This window comes from Xiphophorus couchianus, chromosome 23 (genome assembly GCF_001444195.1).
Source record: "Xiphophorus couchianus chromosome 23, X_couchianus-1.0, whole genome shotgun sequence".
Lineage (NCBI taxonomy): Eukaryota > Metazoa > Chordata > Actinopteri > Cyprinodontiformes > Poeciliidae > Xiphophorus > Xiphophorus couchianus.
Genome location: NC_040250.1, coordinates 18,198,058 through 18,221,528, shown reverse-complemented (window position 1 = coordinate 18,221,528; position 23,471 = coordinate 18,198,058). Strand labels below are relative to the sequence as shown.

Below are 23,471 nucleotides of genomic sequence, written 5' to 3'. Positions count from 1 at the left end.
TTGTTTTCTATTGTTTTACACTTGTGCATATATATTAATTAGTTTTATTTTGTAATCAGGATGCTGTGTATTGCAGACTTCTGCCCAGGTCCGTCTTGAAAATGAGATCTAGATCTCAATGTTGTTTACCTGGTTAAATAAAGGAAATAATAAAAAGATATATATTTCTTTTCATGTTTGTTGCTTAGTGAGTAAAACGAGGTAACTCCCCATCCTTTAAGTGCAGTTAAATCACTGTCTTTCAGTAGATAACTAGAATATACATCAATCTGTGAACTTTTCTCGCGATTATTTAATGTCAAATTTCTTTACATGACTGTGTGTCAATCTGACATTCTTTTAAATATCTGCACATTGGTCTTTGAAGAAGCTTCACAGATCAATTCAGCCTGTTGGTTAATTCTTATGGCAGGAGATATTTATAAATATGGGATTACAGTTACTTTAGAAGAGATTTACAACCCAAACATGTGTAGGTTATTCATGTAATCCAATGCTGCTATGGTCCAGTGAAGGTATGCAGTAGGTCAAAGGATCTTAGTGTGGATCTTTCTGTGCACATGTAAGAGCAGTACTCATGTAAGAATGTAGTTGATGTGAACTATATCTGTGCAGCAATAATACTTTTACATTCCATCATTTTGAATTGGATACAAGCAGCCATTTTTAAGTAAGCAGGCAGCCATGTGTCTTAATTCTCACAGAGCATAAGTGAGTAAAGGAACGTTTTATAAACATTGATTAAAAGGTGCATTGTTTTATTTGTCCGTATGATTTCCACTGCTTGGCTCCTCTTTATTATGTTTATTTGTTGTTAATATGAGAAATGTTCAGGCAAGTCACATGAAATCTCATAAAATAACATGTGGACTAGTGTGAGTTTTTCTTAAACATGTACTACTTGTTAAACATCAGTGTTTCCTTCGTGGATGTTGAGTTACTTCTGCTATAAGCATCAAACCATCACAGATCCTTAAGCTTAATGATGAGAAACAAGCATCATGTCAAAATCATCCTATCTGGATCTCGTTAATGTCAAGAAAGAAAAGGGGATTTATCTGCTGTCAGTCAGATACAGATTGTCCTGCCTCAAGCAAAGGACTTTAAGTATCTTGGTCTCTGATGGTAATAGACTAGAGAAAGGATAATCAGATAAATGCTTTGTTTGCAGTAAGGTGGGTGCTGTTCTGGTCTGGTGTAGTGAAGAAAGCTGAGACAAGCAACACTTTTCAATTTACCGTCCGTCTATGTTCCAACCCCTCACCTCGGATGCTGCAATATGGGTTATTATTGATTGAACAAGATCCCAGATACAAGCAGCTGAAAAAAAGTTTTTTCTGTAGGATGACTGGATTTGGCTCTAGAGATAGATATACTTTTAGGTATTTTTGTTCACGTGTTTTAATTGGATTTTAGTTCACTGGAAAATCTTCACCCATGTTTGTCCCAACGTTTTTAACACAGTATTGGCATGAACGCTGCAACAAAATGCGCATTTATTTGAAAAAATGAAAAATGGTACACAAATTCTTTGTTTCAACCCAAATTAATTCATATTTCTGTTATATTGAATAAAACATATTTTTGGAGATAATTTACAAATGGTTGTATTTCACTTTTATTTACATTTTACAAAACAGCTCAACCTTTGTGCAAACACAGGTTATATAAAGTCAGACTAAATAACATTTTAGCTCTTTGATCTTCATCCACCAGCCAGTTTTTCCAAGAGACGTCTGTTTTTTCTTAGTTCTGCTGATTTGCAGACGTCTCTTTTTGTGACAATACACATTGAGTTCTTATTGCTTCACTTCAAAAATCTGATAAATTCTCAACATGATAAAATGTTTTTTTTCAGTCCAGCACTGATAGCATGAGAGTCCAATGTTCATCACTGGTTGTTTTTATGCTCCTGCTTTGACAATTACTGGCGTTTCTTTATGCAGTTGTGTGGCACACATTCATCCTGTTCCTCCAGCTCAGGGCAGGGGCTGCCAGCGTTTGCTGGCCGCAGAAGTATGTAACGTGTGCGGTGACGAACTCCACCTCTGGAGCAGGGACCAAGACACAGACCCCAAGATGACCAGAGGGAGACTTCGCAATCCAAAGGTGTTGCTGGGTTTAAAGAGAGAAGAAGAAAATGAAGAAACACTGCCCAAAGAAATGCCTGTTCTGCAGCAGTCATATACATGCAGACAGACAAACAGATGGATTATATTGTTCTGGAAGAGTAAACCTATGGTCTAGTCTTTCCCAGGGAGGGTGAGAAGTGTGATCTTTCAAGGGTTGGAATTCACTCTTTGTTCCCTGTCTTAAAAAGTGTGACCACTAAACTATCATGCTACTCTGGTGTTGCCCCTGTGCCTTTTCAATATGCAGCACTGAAGAGGTCTATTAACTATGATGGACCTACGCAAAATCTCATCCTTGTAGGTTGACATCCTGCCAATGGAGAGCTATTTAACTATCTCAGTGGCCTCTGCTACTGTGATGAAATGCCTTCTTCCGAGTCTTCAGTTTCCGACTCCCTCACAGTAAAGAGACAAGATTGAGGAGATTCTCAAAGTGCTCTTTCCACCGGTCTACAATAACATCAGTCTGGGTCTGCAGTTCCCTAATTCAAAACCAGACAAAACACAGATGCTGCAGTCTGTCTTGTTTTTTCTATACCGGTGCTATTTGACAGTATTTAGAGACAACCAACCCTTCAAGGCCTTCTTCAACCCAGCAGGTTCCATCACCTCTGGGGTCCATCAGCAGATCCTCTGGTCACCAACACAACAAATGGCAATATATTTTAGGCCATAGCTCTCGAAAGCCATGTCTGCAGTGAAGGTCCTGCCCTATTCTGATTTCATCAGAGGGAAGTTGTGAAACTTCCCAACTGTCCCCAATGCCTGCTGGGGACTCCAGCAGGCATAAGTTGAACAGGTTCCTCCACCAGATGTTCGCAGCTCACTCTCAACATATGTTTGGTTTTACCAGATCTGTCTAACAAGTCGCTGCCAGAGGATTCAGCTCGCTACCAGGTGGCAATGAGTTAATATCTCTAGCCCTCTCTTCAGCCGCAGCAGGTCAAATGATAAGATTACAACACTGATCATCGACCTTTAGCCCAAGATGACCTGGTATCAAGCACACTTATGATCAACTCATGCTCAGTTAAATTGCAAAACATTTTTTGGACTCCAAGAAGGCCGGGTAATCTGAACTGCTGTTCAGTGCAAAAGGTCAGAACCTTCCCTCTTGCAACTTAATGCCACAAAGAGGTGACCCCTCATGCTAGTAAACTCTAAAACTGAGGCAATCAGCTGAGAGCTTGTGGGTAATCCCCACACCCTGGGAAGCCCCTCTACCCGGAGTTGGGTTCCACACTGTTGTGGTTCAACCTCAAACAGCAGCTCCAGCTTCTTTCCTACCAGTAGCTGGTAGGAAAAAGTCTAAATATTTTCAGGGGTATAAATATTTTTGTGAGGAAAAGCTTTGTGTTATTACCTGAGAAACGCTGAGGATTGATGGAGTTTGGCAGAATGTGATTAGAAATGGAAGTTTGGCGGTCTGGTGTTCGACGCTGTCGGGTAATCTTTATGCTGGCAATAGGTGGAAGCTCCTTTAGTCGAGGGTAGTAGAAGGAATTGGCTGGATGGTTCGGCATTTGTGACGTGATCTGAAAAGCAGTCAGCGAGCAGTTCATCAGAAAAAGCAACAGATTCTCAGTAGAACCCCCAGTGCACATTAGCCAGCTTTAAAGCACATGCTGCAAAAGGATGGATAGTCTGTTATATAAGGGGCCCCTTTTTATTTAAATCACTTCAGGTCAGACGTGAGGGCTGCCAAGCAATCATTCAGCCACAGACAGCTAAGAATGATGCCCTGTTCCCATTCTGCTTACGTACTCCAAAAACAAGACAGAGACACCAGAATTTGAGGCAGCAACAGCTTAGTGAAGGACATAAACAGATGATGGTTTCTTCATACCTTTGTAATGTTTTCAGGGGGGCTGGTGGGAAAGTTGGGAGAAGAAAAAGTGAATCCACTGTCCGTTCCTGCATCATAAGGCTGGAGGTCGACGGTCACTTCCTGTTTCCACCGGTTACCCTCACAAAGATTGAGACTGTCCACACCGACAAACCAGTCAGGGCTGGGGATCATCTTCACCATCAAAGATAGCTGTCAGACACAAAACACTGATGTTAGACTTCAATGTCCAAAATAGAGAGTTTAATTGAAAAACTATGAAACACTAATTATCATAATTTTGTAAAAAGGGATGGCCAGATTACCAGGAAGTTAAAAATACTTACAGTTCCTTGCAAAGGTACTCATAAAATTTGTGCTTCACATTAAAGCCACAACCTTATTGCACTTTGTTGGAATTTTATGTCACAGACCAACATGAAGTAGTGCACTTTAAAGTGGGAGACAAATTATACATGTATTTTCACTATAAACAAAAATCCAAAAGCATGCATCCTACTGTGATACCCCTAAATACAATACAGTACCACCAACGGTTTGTGAAGGCCTCAGAGGTTTGTTATTAGAGAACAAACAGCAACCAAGTGCGAAACAGGTGAGGTTGACGAGAAATTTAAAGCAGAGTTCAGTCATAAAACAAAACCCCAAGCTTTGAACATCTCAGAGAGCTCTGCTCAATCCATCATCTGAAAATGGAAAGATTATGACACAACTCCAAACCTAAGCAAGACATGATAGTCCACCTAAACTGGCAGGCTGGGAAGGAGAACATTAATCAGAGAAGCAGCCAAGAAGAGGATTGTTGTCACTATGGAGAATCTGTAGTGTTATCAGCTGGGAGAGTCTGCATACTATTAGCTGCACTAATATAATAACAATATTAGCTTGTTAGAAAAGAGGCAAGAAGAAAGCCATCGTTAAAAGAAATAGATCTAATTTATAGTATTATAAAACCATGTCAGGAAAGTGGAGGCAGAAGAAGGACCTCTGGTCAGATGAAACCAAACTTTCTGGCCAATACAGAAAGAATGGATAGAGCTAAAGTGCAGAGCACTCCTAGATTAAAAACATGTTTGAGGCTGAAAATTGACAGTGGTGGAGGTTCACCTTCCAACAGAACAATAATCCTAAACAACACATCACATACATTAACCTGAGATTAACACGACCCGGTCTGACTCAGCTTGAGTGATTCTGTAAGGTAAAATTAGTAAAAATGTCAGTCTCTAGACTGAAGTGTGAGGTGGCTTTACCCAGAAATCATAAAAAGAGAGCTGAGTGCTGAATGGACAACACATTTTATAGATTTTCTTTGACAAAAAAAATTTACCTTTTAATTTAACTTCTAAATTATGCACTGCTTTTTGTTGGTTTATCACATAATATTTATATAAAAAATACACTCTGGTTTGTGGTTGTAATATGACAAAATCTGAAAATGTCCAAGGTGTAAAACTATTTTTATTTTCCACCAACGACTCAAATGCTTGCTACCATAATAATAAACCACCCATGCATCCTCAATACCATCCAAGACCCAAACTGTCTTGTTCCATCACATGTAAGGTGATATAATGTCTAGTCAGTCTTCCAACATAACCCCATAAAAAACCTTGAACTCTATTTGAAGCTGAATAAAATAACTCTTATCTCTAATAAAAAATATTTTATACTTTGACATGTAGATTGAAATGTAATGAAAACACTTGCTATTTTAATATAATAACCATTAGTCCACTCTGGACTGTGCAACTTTAAATCCTGTGGAAAGTGAGATGAGTGCAGAATGAATGAAATTACAGAGATCACAGTAACATCAGCCAGGACAATAAATGCAATAGGCCTGACATCACACACACGAGCGCCGATGTAGGGATTTTGCGACTATAAAACAGTCGGCATGTGTACACGTGCACCCCGTCTGTCTCCTGTATGATGTATGTTTCCTGAGAAACGGTGATCTCATCTCGGAGAGTGGATTTAGGGTCAAAACACACTGAAGTGATGGCAGAAGACCAGACAGCAGCACTTTTGAAAACTTCTCCATTTTTGGAAAAAACACATTTGACAATTGCTGCTTATCTTGTCAGTCTGAGAGTCGGTTTTTGTGTGGGCTTTGAATGAATCGCTAGTGTTGAACCAAACAGAGAGCAGGGCCCAGCAGATCTGAGACAAAGGAATGAGATGAGTCAGGAAGACATACGAGTGTTCGTTTTTCTTCCAGTGATAAATGTTAAAAAGTAAAGACTAAACCAGAAGAAGTCTTGTGGCCTTTTAGAAACATCAACGTCCTTCCTTTTTGTTCTTTGAACTTCCTGCCTCTTACGCTTTTCATCTTTTTCTGAAACTCTCCTGAGCTAATCTGAAAGGTGCCGCCTCTCGGCTAATTTCTTTATTATTAGCTGAACGGAAGTTTGCATTACATAGGACCTGGTCAGGACCAATCTTGAAACCCTGTGTCCATCTCAGAAAACCGTTTTCAAAGACCAGAAGGCATGCAGCAGAAAGCCTCTCGAGCGGCTTAAAATGGATCACATTCTGCGTCTCCATCTGGTTGAGCTCCACATTAAACAATAGCTGGATATATGATGACAGAAGTCATGTGTTTGGGATTCCTGGCGGATGTCGTATAAACCATCGGCTGTCTTCAAAGGAATGATACAGTATTTATAAATGAGAGCGCAACAGACAGTGCAACATACTCACAGATTAAGTTATCAGCTGGATCACGTCATTAAATCATGTCCAAAACAACACACTCAATAGCTGGGCTTTGCTTTGCTTATCTGATCTAAAAACAGACCAGCACACACGTCACATACCTAGAAGACAACACGGCGGGGTGCTGTACATTACCTATGCTTACAGAAACAATGCTCAACTAAAGAGTGTTCAACTCTTTCTTTTTGCCCTCTGGTTCAAGGACTCAGAGAATTAGTCTCCTAATGTAGTTGACAATGCAAGCAGGAGACTCTCTAGACATGATAATCTTGAAGAAATGCCACTTTTTACGGGTAATTACAATAAAAATTGAAATGAAAAAACAGGATCTAATTCTTTTTATTTGAAACAGTAAGGCACATATCATTGCACAGATTGGCGGACGGATAAAAACCCAGATTTTATTGCATATGGGTGTGAAGTATAGTAGACGCAAGAGGAATGGACCTTCTCTCTCAGCTGAACATGCAGGTAAGAAGCAAAAAAGCCCAGATAGGAACAATTTTATCAGCTGGCGCGCTTAAGCTGAATCTGAACTTTATTAAAGATAAGCAGCAACCTTATATCGCCTCAAAAGAGACCACAGATTTAATTAGACAACTTTTTACTTTACATACACTTTTCGTACTCTGGAGACATTGGTATGATTGCCTTCTGAATGGCTAGGAGTTGTTTTTTTATTGTACTTTTTATTCTTTTATTGTCTTTGCTTTCCTTTGTATGTAATCTGGACTCTGAGTCTGTAATAAAATCTATCTATCTATCTATCTACATTTCAGATTAATTTGTTTTCTTGCTGGTATCAAAACTGTGAAATGCTTGTGGATCCCAGTGTGGGGAATTGAGCCACAAAAAATCTAGCTTATGAGATGAAAGACAACTGGGCGGAGAAAAGAGGCAAAGACTGGGTTCTAAATACTAGACGATGACATCGTCTATGTTCTAATTGATGAATAGTATTGTTACAAGCAGTTAAAACCAAAATTACACATAATCTCTGGTAGATTTAGATTAAAAATAATTTGTATTCAAAGAAGAAGTTAATTTTTGAGAGGAAATGTAACAGGAAATAATAAAAAGGTGTGAAAGAGTTTACGTTTTACAACAATTCATCTGTTTTTATTTACCTTTTCTTCTTAAAAATGATTTATACCTTTATCAATAAGAAGTGTAAAAATCTTTAACAGCATGAGGATGAGCTGAATTTAGAGCAGTTCTTGTTAAGGGAAAACTGGCTCAAATATGCACACAAACTCCTATAAAAACTCCTGTAAATTTCCAACTTTTGTACTCAAAAACCAGTCGAGCATATGAGTTGTATTGTTCTAATGAGCTGGTGGTCTTGTTGCATTTTCCCCCTTATATTGACAAATATTTCGCACAGAAAGTGGAAAGCGTCCATGTTACTGTTTTACATGTGTTTGGCTAACTATGAATAGTTTACTAAGCTGATAAAATCAAACTGGGTTACATACAATTAAATTTGAATTTGACCTGCTTGTCTTGTAATGTACCTTGTGATAACATCTGATGTGAATAATCACTGAATAAATACAAAGTGAGCTGAGCTAAAAACAGACAATTAATTCAACATGCCAGATGTTTGAATTGCTTCACAGAAGAGCATTAGTAGCATTGAGGTTTTTACTAAGAAAAGTACCAGACCAGTCAAAAGTCAGAAAAATCTTACATGATGTTGAGCATAATGGGAGGTAATTCTTTGTTTAATTTTTCTCAACTTAAAGCCACTCTGACTAACAGACATCTTCATAAATAATATTTCAGAGGAAGGGAATGTGTACATAGCCTACAATCCAACCAGCTCCTTTTGTTAAATGACATTCTTGGATTAAAAGTTAAATGTGTTTTTTTTTTCTATTTATTAAAATTAATGAACTATGAAAGATTTCATTGGCTCCCCCAGCGGGTCAGTACACGACATATCATACTCACCAAATTGCATCAGATTATATCTGCTGTATCTATTCATACCAGCATCCAACATATGAAATGTTTTAAAATCTAATTGAAAACAAAGGAAAAGTAAGATGTTTTTTTGATTAAGCATTGCAGAGTGAGGATGACCGAAAATGGATTTAGACATTTATGTTGAAACCACGATCTGGTTTGAAGCAACCTCTAATCAACTAAAGGCCCCTCTCTTGCGTTGGCTTGCGTTAACGTTCGTGAGTCGACCATCAGAGGAACTCTGAGCAAGGACGATGTCCACTGCAGGGAAAAGGCGATTACCGTCTGAGAAGAACCCCACTGCCCCATCTGCGGTTTGTTCCCAGCCCAGATTGACGATGAATAAACTCATCTGCAGTTTATTAAAGATCACATGCAGAAGAACAGGGACTGTTGGAATTGTGTTTTGTAGACAGAGAAGACCAAACATTGAAGTTTTTGGTTCAAAGCAAAAAATGATCTGTTTGGACAAAAGAAGCATTGCGTCCAAGCAGGAGAAACTCATCCCAGATGTTCAACCCTAAACGACAATAATGGTTTTGACATGTTTTGTTACTCGTGAAATAATTTCAATCAATCATTACAACAAATTTTGTCCAACAGTGTCAGGACATTCATTCACTGATTTAATCTCTAAAGGCAAGTGAGGCCTGTGGAGCATTAAATGATGTTCTAGGTACTTTATGACCTTCTGGATGTATCATCTATGGACTCTTGGAGTAATTTTGCAAGACTGGACAGTTTTCAGATGATTCACCACAAATCCATGTTTTCTCCATCAGTGAATGATGACTCCAAGTGTGGTTCACTGGAATCAAAACCCACTAAAATGCTTTTGTTTCTTTTCTTCTTTTTTTTCAGGCTGAGAGATATTAATGACTTTGTTCCCTAACTATTCTTGGATATCTTTTATCCCTTGTCACATTGTCAAATAGATTCTATTTAAGGGATTACTGATTTCTGCAGTAATTAGGTCTGGGTGTGGCTGGTGAAACTGATCTATTGTGGTTAAGCACAGCTAATGCATGACTTATCTTTGTGCTTGGTGATAATAACAGGATACGTTTTATTTTAGGTTGTGTATAGACAAAGCTCGCTAGCTCAAAGTTTAACAAGCTAATTAACAAAAAGCAAAAATCACTGGTGGGCCAATTTTCTCTTCCCTCAGACAGGAAAACTGTAGCTGTTTCTACGCGTCTGCAGTCTTTATGTTGAGGTAACTGGCATTTACTGGTATTTACCTTACACAGATGGGCCCCTCCCTCGGCTCCAGTTCAGCCTGAGAGCAAAGTGTGCAGGATGGATGTAGGCGTTTGCGGCTACTGAACTCAGGCACTTGGTCTAAACAAAGTCTGACAGGGTGTAGTGGAAATAAGTAGGACATTACTTGGTGGGTGCATATGCACGCTGTAATAGACCCAGCTCAAAGTGACTGCGTGAGTGTAGATGTGATTTTTGAAGCGTCATCGTCTCCTACCAGTGGGTTGCGGGGCACCATGAGCATCTCCGTGGAGCTGTGTCCGATCCCATTGGGAATGCCGGCTGTCCGGTACATAACTCCGATCGTGCGCTTCTTCCGGGCCTCCTTGGCTGCTTTCATCAGCTCCACCGTCACCCCGACTTCAGCAAAGCTCTGCACCCCGGGACTGGCTGAAGAGCCCTCCTCCCAGAACCTAAAGTGGTGGTTGTGGCTCGCCGCTATTGAGAAAGAAAAAGCAATTGAAGAAATGTGAGATGAGAGAAGTGAGATGCATGCTCACTTGACTCCTTTTGAGTGTCGATGAAGCTCCGCAGAGTCCTGAGCCAGACGATGAGATCATTTCCACCACGGAGCCTGAGTGTACTTCTACGGCTGCCTCCTACTTCCTGCATTTAAACTGATAATTCTGAGGGAATTGCTCATATGCATGTGTTATTGCAAGGTTATATTCTCCGTTTTTTCCTGCAGAAACCGCAACACAGGCCGGAGCTGCCAGGATGTAGGTCAGGATCCTGGACTTGGCAGGCAGAAGTTGGACAACAATTTATTTTAACAATTCTGAAAACCCTTAATGATGCTTTTTGTGCAGCCTGGGCCAGCAGGCTTTCTCTTCACATTCTTTGAAAAAGTTCTGGCTATCTCAGAAATCTGTTAAAAATCAAGAGCCCAGTTTTAGATTTGAACCACAGGTTCTGGAGACCCACAAAGCCACTGACCTGGACCCGTGGTTTTAAGGGCAGAGTAAGGTTAGCCAGAAACACGCTGACAAATGCTCTGATGGTTCTGCCTTACCTCACTTTTCAGAGCTGCATAAAGACGCTCACACACACACACAGACTCAGGATTTTAACCTTAAATAGTCTTGACACATGTATGAGCGCACACTTAGTTGCACAACTTGCCTAGCACACTTCACACACTATCTTGTTTCTCCCCATACCGCCGTTACTTGTGGACCTTAATTGCATTTCCATCCTAACTAGCATCAAACCCCCGAAATTTGATAATGCATCACACTTATGCCCCACCAAGACTTCAAAGTCAACCCTTCCTAAATTGCTTGAGTATTTTTTTATTCATGACAAAGTCCAGTCCTTCAGAGTCCTCGGCCCTATTCCCTACTGACGTTTGCTGCAGCTTTTTTTTTTTGTCCCCTATAGTTTGCCGTCTGCTCACTGAGGCCCTTGTGTTTTTGTTCCCTGGTGACAAAGACCATCTCTTTCCATGCCCATGGAAATAATTATGTCAGAACCGCTGGTGCCTGTCTCTGTTAGGAATAAGTAGGGCACTCTCCTCTTCCATGGCATCACTGGGCCACCTGGAAACCAGACATCGCTGCTACTATGTCCCCGATATTTTGTGATATTACTCGCTTTAACCATCTCCTATTTTGTCACATCACCATATCAAGCAAGAAGGGACCACTGCTTTGGCATGTTCTTCAAAAAAAATCTTTATTATTTATTTATTTGATTTTTAAACTCTCAGCAACAAGACGTAAAAAGGTTTTATTTGTTTTCTTGTGCTTGAAAGCACTGATCAAAGCGTGAGATGAGTAATTTTTCTTTGAAAGCTACTCATTGTGTGGCCTATCTGTAGATTTGTGAATCATACTTGTGTAAACGTGCAGTTCAAATTTCAGCTAAGGCAGTTGTCAAAAATCTTAAGTCTCCTAAATTGGTGCAAGCACAAAAAAGCATAGTGATTTTAAACTGAAAAGGGATTTAACTGTGTGAAAGCTACATTTGTCCACGTCATTTTTCCATCATCAAAGTCTAATTTTACTGTGTTTAGGATTCAATTATGTTTTTCATTGGGGTTTTTTTCACAACATTTGCTCAATGTAGCTGGATGTAGTATAATGTACCTAAGAGTTGGTGTAGGGTTTGTAGTCGTTCTATGTTAAAAAAAAGTATTTTAAGTATCACGTATTGTTGGTCATGCTGGTTTTCAGGTTTGTATATTTCACTGAATTCTTGTGTTTTCTGATCACCTCATTGTTTAGTCACGTTCTTTTCTGCAGCTTTTCCTCAGATTTTGGTTCAAACTTTTGTTTTTGTGATCCACTTTGAATTCTCTGATCTCTGTTCATGGTGTTTCCTCCTCCTTACATCTGCAACACATTCAGTTAATCAGACTCACCTGTTTAGGTAATCATGTTTATACTCCCAACTCTTTTCAGACCCATTTTGGAACCATGTGATTTGTCTGACAGCCGATAGAAAAACAAAGAGAAACACCATCTGGTAGTTTCTTTGACCATTTTTTTAAAAAATTCACTGGTAAATAAAATCTTCTACCAGTGTTACGTATGACGCTTTTATTTCATTCCAAAAACACTCTAAAGAGAAGCCATATCTTTCTCACCTATGAGTTTGGACCACTGCGCTGGGGGTCGGAAGAGGGGATACTGCTTTGGAAACGCCTGCGGGCTCCAGTGACCTGTAAAGACCAGAATGTAGGAAGCGGGACCCTTGGCTGTGCAGCCCGTTCCGTTGAGGGGTTGCAGAGGCTCGGCAAACGCGAAGTGAAGCTTCACCAGCAAAACAAGTAGCTTGTGCAGCCAACCGCAGGCCGGGTGCTCTGAAGACATCATCTGCAAGGAATGAAAAATGAAAAACCGGGTTATTCGTCCAGCTGCATGTTGGAGCTGGAGATGATTCCTGAACAAAGTCTGATAAGGAGGTTGGAACTGTAAACTGGGAGGCACCTTTTAAGATCAAATGTGTTTGGGCACATAATCTTGGTTTGGGAGGAAACAAAAAGGAAGACTAGCCAGAACATTTAGGAAGCCAAGCCCTGGACAAACCTCGAAAATAAAAGGAGACAGGGAAAATTCCACATCCCTGCCCTCGTATCACAATACAGACGTTTCATCTGAGAACAAAGCTTGTTGAACCTTCTGACCCTTGAGTTTTCAACTTCTGGGCTGGGCACAGTGTGTGTGTTGATCTCCAGCCAATCTCTAGCTATGCGACAACAGCTAATATTCAGCAGGAATGTGTGTTGCGGGAGCTGCCCTGAAATAAAACGGCACATATGACATGTCTGAGGCTGGATGTAAAATCTATCTGACCTCACCGACTGACCATCCACTGACCCTCAGCTGAGTCAGACAGACTCGCACTCTATTTAGAGGGAGAGAGGGGAGGAGGGCACGTGCGCAGCCATCACTGCAAACACTTTTCACCTTTTATATATTTTAACAGGGCTAAGGAGAGTAACGGAGGGAAAATGTGTCTTTTCACTTCTCTCAAATTTTCACCAAAGTTGTCTGCCTTATTTAGATGGTGGCCAAACGTTAGACTGCAGTGTTAAGTTCACAATGTCAGTGCTAAGTGGTCAAATCACCATTAGTGAAAATTGCAAATATCTTAAATCATCAACTTGAATTCCATTATATGTATATTTGAGGTTAAAACCTTTTTTAAGAGCATGCAGGGGTTTCTAAGAGTATCGATTCTTTGCTAAATTTTGTCACAAAATGCCTATATGTTATCAAAAATCTTAAGTCTCCTAAATTGGTGCAAGCACAAAAAAGTATAGTGATTTTAAACTGAAAAGGGATACATACATGAAAGCTACATTTGTCCAGGTCTTTTTTCCATCATCAAAGTCTAATTTTACTGTGTTTAGGATTAAATTATGTTTTTCATTGTTTTTTTTCCCACAACATTTGCTCAATGTAGCTGGATGTAGTATAATGTACCTAAGAGTTGGTGTAGGGTTTGCAGTCTTTCTATGTTTAAAAAAAAAAAAAAAGTATTTTAAGTATCACGTATTGTTGGTCATGCTGGTTTTCAGGTTTGTATATTTCACTGAATTCTTGTGTTTTCTGATCACCTCATTGTTTAGTCACGTTCTTTTCTGCAGCTTTTCCTCAGATTTTGCTTGCAGTGTTGGCTGCTTTATGTTTGATTTCTTCCTTTGCATTATTTCAACATATTTCTCCACTTCTGATGCAGGAGTAAATATTTTCCTGCAGTTTCTCTCCGTTTTCAGCTTCATTTCCGAATTGCATCACAAATAAACACAAATGTTTGATTTCTCGTTTTACTGAAAGCCGACTTAAACGTGAAATAAAACTTGAAAGCTGAGAGCAGAAGATTTTTCTTTCTACTGACATTCTACAAAGGGCCAACCCGGTGTGTTTCTATAGTATTGCTAAACCTCCAAGCAGCTGCAGAATGCAGACAGTTAAATTTGGGTTAGTCAACACACACACACACACACGCATGTCCACCCCCACACACCATCAACACACCTAACACCCATGTCTTGCTGCATATTGTCCCTGAGGTCTATTTCCAGAGGTCAGATTGAATTACTCAGCCAACATAGCTCTAAATGTCCAACTCTGACACTTTTTTTCTCACCGCAGCCTCGCATGTCGCTGATCTTTTGATCAGTTCCCCATCTGTACTGACTGCAGATTAACCATTGCAGAGTTTAACAGCCACCCATAAAAATACCTGCAGTATGGAGACACATAACCCAGCCTTTATCACTGCAGGGAGAAATATCAAGGTTTGGATGTCCAACTAATTCCTAAGGTCATTTCTCTGACTTCTGCAAAGGCTTACAAGTTTCCTAAAACTGGTTCTCCTTTTCTCTTACCTCTTCAACACTATTTTGGTTTAGTAAACCCTCTGACCTTCCTCCTGAACAATTTTTTGAAAAAAAAAAAAAGTATTTCCTTTATTTAACCAGGTAAACCCCGTTGAGATCTAGATCTCATTTTCAAGAGGAACCTGGGCAGAAGTCACACCAAAGCTGCAACACACTTCTGATAACCTGATATTTCTTGAATTTGCACATAAATATTAATACAAATAAACCGCAGATGGATTAATGAGAGCTCACGGTGATTCTGACGTGCAAAAATACACACTTGCACCGGCAGCCCAGGCCCACTGTGACCTCATCAGCCAGCATAGACTCACACGGAGGAGAATTTTTTTATTTTTTTCTGTAAGGCATAAGAAGCAATAAAATCTTTCAGGCACCTTTCCTGTGCTGTTAGAGCAGCTTCATGCAGCGATAATGCAAACATTCAACCTCGTCCCATTAATTTGGTCATTCAGATCTGCACACATACACAGATTTTTAACAAGGAGCTGACAGGGAAGGTAATTTTCTGTTTGTTTTTTTCCTTGAAAATCTTTTATTGGGCAACAATAGCAGAATCAGGAGTTTGTTCAGGACGAGAAAAAAACAAAAAACCAAAGATGCAACCATCTGTGTTGAATTATCCTTTTCATGCATGCCTGATCCGTGTGCAGATTTCTGGTTGAGCTACAAGGAGAAAGATGGACACTTAGACAGGTGGGGACATAACAGGAGGTGAGAAATTTAATTAAGGCAGCCAAATGTTGCGTGCAAAACCTGATTATTCTAAAGTATTTTTAGATACGCTACTGACGGAAAGCGTAGAAAGGATGGACATTTGGACAATTTGTGGGTAGAGTTCAGTGAAATGCCATGTAACTCTAAGGAGGAATATGTTATCAAGGTTTCCTAAAATAATGGCCTAAGTCACTTTTTTGCCAAAGATGATTTTTGCAAAATAAATAAATGAATAAATAAAAATATTCTCTTTATTGTTTGCCAAAAGATGATTAAGACAAAAAAATTCCTTTTGGCAAAAAACAACTTTTACAAACATTATTTTTATCAAGGTCGCCATATGCAAAACGTCTAAAGGAAAACTGCAAAAATGTGTAGATTTTTTGTTTTAAAAGACATTTGATTCATTCAGGTGAAAGGATAAGAAAAAAAATTTGATATTTGTCAGTTTTTCGGCTGCTTCTCGTCAAAGCGCAAGACAATATAAATGCATACAGAAACTTACTTTAAAGCAGAAAAACACAAACATATCTCAAGAAGAAGTCATGTTCACTTGAATTGTTGTGAAAACTATTCATCTTCTGCATTTGGTTTCCAAATTCGACCACAGGCATGCTCAGTTGTATTTACCTTCAATTACTCATAAATTGCATGTTGACATTGATTATTCAAAGTATTTACATAAATACATGCTTCATTTAGCTTACATTTACAATCAGTTTGTTTGTTTTTTTTGTTGAAAGAAAAGACAGAAACTTTCTGGATGCTTCCAGACAACCAGAACATAAGGGCCAGACTCCTGCAGGCTCGGTGTGTGTTGAATGGATGACGGGTGCTCTGTGTGTGTTCCCTACCTGCGTTGGGTCAGTCGGAGAAGCAGCAGCACAACCACAGGGAGGATTCAGCTCTGCTCACTTTCCTCTCCACTGAAACTGGCACAACCTCATCACTCTTTTTCGCTCGGTGGGCTCCCTTTATCTCTTTCCAGATTTCTCTCCTCCTACCTTCTCTCTCTCTCATTGTATCTCCTCATATTACCCTTCTCTCAGTCTCTTTCTCCTCCCCCACTCGCCCCTCACCTCTCCTTGTATGGAAAGGCAGTTAACAGTCTTTGCTCCTCTCTCGTTTTCTCTCCCTCTGTCGTTCAATGTGCCTCAATTCCCAGAAGGCAGTTAACATCCCTCCAGGCAAACACCCCAAAGCATTGTCTATTTTTTTGGTGCTCAGTTGCTAAAAAAAAAAAAGCAGTAAAATTGAAAGAGTAACGAGGACTTCGGCTCCGCAGACAGACATGCAACCTGCCTGACAAATGAGGGGAGTCTGGACAGAAGCACTGGCTCTGATTTCAGCAGCTAATTTCAGTTTGATTGGAAATCACAGGGAATCAAAGGGGTTTATAATGGTTTCCGTATCTTTTTTTTTTTACACTTCTTCTCTGTTTTAAACCACTCCATCTCCAGATCCAGCTGTGATTCGAGCATGAGGAACCCCGTTTCTTCAGGTTAGAGTGTGTAAAACCTCGTGTTTATGTGCAGCAGCAAAGAAAAGAAGAAAAAAAAAGCGATTCCCCACAGCTGGGACGCACATGGACAACCAGGGAGGTTTCTGTTATCAGGAGCTACTTGTGAATATGTTGAAACCGAGTATAATAGAGACACTGTTTGTACATGTTAGAGTCTTAAAACAGCCACTTTAACCAAAGGCTTCAAAAGGAACAAAGCAGCTACCTGTATGCCCTCACATACACAACCTGGCAAGGAAACGTCAGTGTGTAAAAACTCAAAAACCTTTCCCAATTTCTCATGTGTGGCTAGATAATGTGATACAATCCCCTTCATATGTTCATATGAGAAGAGACATTTACACAGTAAATGCTGACAAAGACCATGTTGGAGCATCAACTTTTACAGCAGGTAAAAGAAAACAGGAGCACACATTTTACCTTTCCAAGCCTGGAGGGATGAAATGAAGACCCAGACTCTGACTACATGCGCTACAGACAAGAGAAGACAGAAAATCTGATCAAATGTGTGTGGTTTCTATGTATTTCAATTACTGAGAGTTCAGTAGTTGTGTAGTGCGTTATCTTCTCATGTGACTTGCGGATGCGACTATGGATTGCCATGATCTAATGAATTATTTCAGATCATGAAAGGACTTGGGTTGCACAGTGGTGTGTTTGTTAGGACTGTTGTATCACAGCAAGAAAGTCCTGGCTTTAAATCCAGCCTTTGGTCTTCAAGCGTGGAGTTTGCACGTTCTCCTCTGGGTTGAAACAACGTTTCTGTGCAAAACCTGCCATTATGGGAAACATTTCTGGAGAGAGACTTACACAGTTTGAGCGGTTTGATGGATGTCTTCAAAGCGTTGTTTTTACAGCTATGTTGTTGTAGCGCACATAAAACCTCACAAGTGAGACATGAAATGATCACATGGAGAAAGTGGAGACTTTTTGCCACTTCTGTTCACTGCCTCTACATTTACACAAGCAGTCTATCGCAAAAACAAAACATCCTGACGGTGATTTGGGCATGTGGTCAGGACGCCTCCTGGACTCCTACAGACACGTTGATGCCTGTGCTGAGAGGAGCAAAGATATTCTCAACCGGTGCAGAAATTACAGACCTTCCAGGAATAAGCAGCTGATGATGACAAGCAGAAAAGGGAAGAAGGAAAAGCAGACGTATGGGTATCCAGTAACAATTTAGTTTTTATGTCCTGCAGTCTAAAGGAGTTGGTTAAGTAGATATATGTCCCTCCATCTGTTTTCCCTTCATTACGGGCTTGATTCATCTTTTTGATTTGCATGCAGTCCTGGATCCTTCACCCAGTCTGTTCTGCTGCGATGCAGGAAAACTCCCCTGCTTCCGCTTGCTGATTGATAACAATGAACTCAGCGAGTAGGCAAACTGATATTTAGTTTCAAACAGTTTTAGATTGGTCAGGTGTGCATGCGACACGTAAAATCACCTAAGCTCACAATGGCAGATAGAGCGTAAGTGTTTCTGAAAACTGGAACTAATGATAGCTGTGATTATTGTAACACACACACACGCACACATGGGAGATTAGCATTAGGACACCAGATACAGCAGCAGATCTTCCAGGCTGACGCAAAACTCCAAGATAGATGGAAGTTTTCCTCTCGTCCTCATCAGTCAATCATGAGCAAGCGTCAGCGTTACTCCAGTCAGTGGAGTCAGAAGGGGAAAAGCCATGAGCTAATCACAGAACGCCTCCACCAGACAGACGCAGAGAAGAGAAGGAAAAAAGCAACATTAGAAAGAGATCAGGCATTCAGCTGAAGCTCACATTTATGCCATTTTTGGTATCAATTTTTAACGGCATGTTCTGATCTATCTAGTAAGAGAGATGGTACGGTGCCTCACCAAAGTTCTCACACCTCTTGATGTTATTTTATATTTTTTGACATTTTGTCACAAAATGCCAGCTATATCCATCCTCCCTTCAACTCTGACCAGGTTCTCTGACCAAAGCCATCCCCTTCGCGTGATGCTGCCTCACAAAGTAGTGGCAGCGCTACACGGGTAAGACTTTTATTCAGCTGTCTTTCTTCTTAACAGATTTGTGAATTTATACCTGTCATATGCAGCAGTTCTTCCACCTGAGCCGTGGATCTCTGCGTGTCCACACAGTCGGTTTAGGTGGATAGGAATATTGTTCTATCCACCTGTGTCTCTGACCCGCTGCTGAGGTGTCTGAGGCCAGGCGTATAATTTAATTCAACTAAATTATACAGCTGTTGACTCACTTTACTTCTTACAAGACTTTTGAGGGCAACTGGTAGCATTAGATTTTCTACAGGTGGATCAGAGGAAAAGTGGGCAATCTGAACTGATCATGCAACTGCATTCCACACACGTTAATTTTCTTTTTGCACAATTTGAAAACTATTTATGCATTTCCTTTCACAACCAAAACTATGCGCCGCTTTGTGATAGCCTGTGAAATAAAACCCCAGTTGAAACATACTGACGTTTCTGGTTGCAACGTGACAAAAACGAAAAGCTCGACAGGTATGAATGCTTTTACAAGGTGCAGTTTGTGTCTTTTGGAAAGTACAAGTTAAACCTTATGAACCTGAGGATTTTGAGGAGCTATTCTCAGCTCAAGACTGTCAACAATTACAGTGCACATTTATGGAGTGTGTGCTGCAGAAGTGGGTCAAACAGAACAAACACGGCTGAGATAATTGTAACGAACACAACCCGGTGAAATCATTTCTGTAAACTCGGACAAGCTTCTCAGGCAATTTAGAGATGATCTTAAGTGGCTAAGAGTCCATAAAAATCAGACACAGATGTCTACAGATGGTCAGAGAGCTGAATACAGATCCAATCATTTAAACAAGGATGTGAATCACCCGCTTCCTGGTGCTCCGTGTAAACACAGTGATGAAAACCAGGTTAAACCCCAAACCCAGGATGCTAATGTACTCACAAGTATACTCCAGAGACAAAAAGAGACTTCTTACACTAGACCACACATGCAATATCAATCATTTTTGCACTGATTACCAACTGCGATCAGAATTAAAGCAGAGAAAAAAAAACAATCAATACAGATTAAATGAGCAGTTTAAGTGTATAATAAGATTGAAAACCAAGCTCTGAACGGGACGCAGCATTCGAGTCCTTTATAGGCTGAAATAATATTCGATCATTCCAGAGACAACCCAAGACAAATATTTATCCCGCTGCCTTCGGGTTGGTAGTACAATCCCTCCAAATGGGATACTTTGTCTGCCTGGAGACTAATCCATCACATGGGCAAGTATGCAAAAGCATGCCATACACTACCACACACACTGATCTGTCAAGCTGCCCCCATTAAGGTTCAACGCTGTTATTTTTTGTTGACTTTCTCATGCCAGAGTGAGGTTATTTCAGTTTTAAGGAGAAAATCTGGAAACTAATACTTGCGGTTGAAAACACTTTTCTTCAGACAAATGGAAGAAATATTAGGCTGAAAGAAAAAAAGAGACTGTTGGCAATTAAAAGATATGTATTTCAAATTGGAAAGGTCTCAAGTGTTTGAATTTGATTTTTTTTTTTTTTTTTAAAGAAAGACATCATGTTGTATTAGTTTTCTAACACAGAATCAAACACTAAACACATTTAAACAATAAAAAAAAACATTCTGAAAAAAGAAAAAAGGCAGACATCTGGAAACTAGCAGAAGCAAAAAAACACCTTGTTTTTTATCCAAAATCTAATGCACATTGACCCATTTTACAGAGCACTTATCTGAATTTACGGACTCAGAAGCAGTGTGGGAACCGAGGGTTCACGTTTTACTGGTTTAACTGTGTTCTCCCAGAAGGGATGAGGCCTCAGTATCTACTCCAGCGCTAAATGAACAAGCAAAAAAAAAAAAAAAAGAATAAGCTAAAATCCCTGGCGGTGCAGCGTGGCAGCTGACGACGTCAGATTGAAGAAGGAGTTGGACGAAGTGTGTTTGAAGTGTTAGTCGCGTCCTGTAAAACCCAGCTATCATCCTGGGCCTCTTGTAACTTCTGAGAAGTGGACAAACAGGTGATTGTGCAATACGGCTGTTCCCCCCAACTTCAACAAAAACGGAGATAAAGGCTCCAGTATGTCATGGTGTAAAGATCAAGGTACTTATGGACAGAAGTGCTTCAACTACTGGACTCATTATGTTAACCAGCTGGCTTTTCTTCAGGTGCTGTAGTGTAACTCTCTCACATCCATACACAAACAGTCCGTTGCACTTATACAACATAACCATCAACTTAAACGTATTTTATTTGGATTTCTTTTGTATTCAGTCCCCTTTGCTGCGATTACTCTAAATAAAATTCAGCTTCACCAGTTGCTGTCAACAGCCTCTCAATTAGTAAACAATCATTTATTCTCTGCATAAGGTGGAGCGATGCCAACTCTGGAGGAGCAACACATCTGCTGACAAAAACAACGTTGTGCAATCAATACATCTTGCCTTTCTGAATGCGTGCCAACAGACTTTTGCTTCTGCTGAAAAAATGATTTGCAGTTTGCCACAATCGGCGTAGGAGACACAGCAAACATGCGGAAGAAGGTGCTCTGGTCAGAGACAAAGATTGAACTTTCTGGCCTACATGTGAAAAGCCATGTGTGACGTTATGACCCACAACACCCGTTACCCACATGCGGTGGTGGCAGCATCATGCCATGGGGAGTCTTTTCTTTATCAGGATAGGGTATCAGAACTGACATCATAAATCATAAGCTTAAATCTAAATCGAACAGCATGGAGGGCAGAGCAAAACTCAGGGCAAAACTGGAAGAAAACATGTTTGAGGAAGCAAAAGACTTCAGATTGGGGTCAAGGTTCACCTTCCATCAAAGTACAAACTAAAGAACCCTAAAAGTTAGAGGTATGTGATACCGCATTTCATGGTACACAGTACAGCTCCAGTATCGCCGATAACGATTCAGATGTTTGATATATTATTAAACTTCTGACCTTTAGGTGTTTTATGACAAGCAGAAACAGTAGAAAAGCAAAAACGCGTGCATGCATCTGCTCCTGCAATAAAAGGGCAAAAACATATAATTTGAGAACACATCGAAACAAAACTTTTTTGAGGTAGAGTTCAGTGAGAATCTGAAACTAAAGTATCGATCTTAGCATGCCAGTAAGATCGGAATGATCCCAGTGTCAATTTTATTCAAATACTGACTTAATATCAATATTATTAATATTTTAGGTCGATCTGCAAATTCACCCACAGGGCTAAAATGAAATGGTTTAAGATTAGAGATCCTGATGTGGTCTTATTGACATATCTGCTTCAACACACTTGAATCGTATAACTCATGAATTAACTGGTCCCTGTAGAACTTGATTACATGCTGTGGAGGTAAATCAGCCATTTGTCTCAGGTGTGTTGAACCAGGGACTCGTTTTCAAAGTTGTTAGACACAGAGATCCAGGAAACATTCAGACTTAAATCTAAATCGGATTTAGATGCTTCTCTCTCAACAGGGACCAACTTCCCTCGGAGAAAAACTGAACAACTTGAGAACACCACCATAGAGATGGTCGGTAGTGTAATTATTCCCCTAAACATTTTAAAAGCAAGTTAAAAATTTCACTTTTTGTCCCATCAGACCGGTGTGTCCCCTACACGACCTTTACAATCTGCAAACCAGACGTCTCTCAACATGGTTTTCTTTTTGCCTCTCTTTCACAAATGCCAGTGTTATGACCAAGTCGTCCTTTCAATAGTTTTTCCCACCTCGGCTGCTGATCTGTGCAGCTCCTCTGAGGATATTATGGGGCTTCTGATTACTCTCTTCTTGCTTAACAGCCATGTCTTGGTAAGTACAGTCGTGCCAATCCACTGACTGCATTAGATTTTGTGAAAGGATGATTTAAAAGGGGCAGAATTCAGATGAGCCATATCACAGAATTTTTTTTTTTTTTACATTGAATGCAACATATCTTTTTACTTCTACTTTGCAATTATGTAGCACTTTATTGTTAGTACGTCATAGAAAATACCAATAAATACCTTTATGTTTGTGGTTGTAATGTAAGAAAAGCAACTGCCTTGCAATTTTAGTTTTGCAAGGCACTAAAATTGCCTCGGTGTCAATAACTGGGATAAAACAATCCTTGGAAGTCACTAAATAAATACCAACAATGCATCGCTGACTGTTTAAGAGAAGTCTCTTGGTCATATGCATGTGGAAGCAATTTTAAAGCCCATAATCCCCCCACCGTCCCGTCTTTTAGCCCTATGGGCCTACACAGCCGTCCTGGCACTGCATTGCTCCATATAAAGAGCTGCCAAACTGCGGTAAACAATTTTGTTTGTGGCAAAACTTTGCTAAACACAGCTTCACGTCCTCAGACCACAAAAGCAGTCTGCAACACACTAACCACTAATAATCAGGCAAGAAGCTGCTTTAAAAAAACTAAATAAAACTCAAGAGTTTAAAGGTTCAGCAAG

The 23,471-nt window shown here is 40.0% G+C and overlaps 1 protein-coding gene across 2 annotated transcripts; it reads right to left on the bottom strand.

Annotated features, from left to right (window-relative positions):
• Nucleotides 1–1,474: 1,474 nt before the first annotated feature.
• On the bottom strand, nt 1,475–23,399 carry spon2a (spondin 2a, extracellular matrix protein). 2 transcript variants are annotated; one of them, XM_028008722.1, is made up of 6 exons: nt 17,436–23,399; nt 12,515–12,743; nt 10,145–10,365; nt 3,979–4,170; nt 3,496–3,667; nt 1,475–2,115 (listed from the first exon to the last, which is right to left on the bottom strand). In XM_028008722.1, exons 2-6 carry the CDS (start codon nt 12,741–12,743, stop codon nt 1,925–1,927), a joined length of 1,005 nt encoding a protein of 334 aa, XP_027864523.1. In that variant the 5' UTR covers nt 17,436–23,399; the 3' UTR covers nt 1,475–1,924. The 2 variants fall into 2 exon arrangements, with proteins under 2 accessions (XP_027864523.1, XP_027864522.1); XM_028008721.1 differs by lacking the exon at nt 17,436–23,399 and adding an exon at nt 16,348–17,419.
• Between the last annotated feature and the right edge of the window lie 72 nt (nt 23,400–23,471).

What these genes read in the sequence shown, in the direction of transcription:
- spon2a (XM_028008722.1), bottom strand. Translation starts at nt 12,743, where the DNA reads ATGATGTCTTCAGAGCACCCGGCCTGCGGTTGGCTGCACAAGCTACTT. An exon ending in GCAGTGGTCCAAACTCATAG is followed by an intron (nt 10,366 to 12,514) that starts GTGAGAAAGATA and finishes CTTTCTCAATAG; the next exon opens with CGGCGAGCCACAACCACCAC. An exon ending in CAATCCTCAGCGTTTCTCAG is followed by an intron (nt 2,116 to 3,495) that starts GTAATAACACAA and finishes CTTTAAACCCAG; the next exon opens with CAACACCTTTGGATTGCGAA.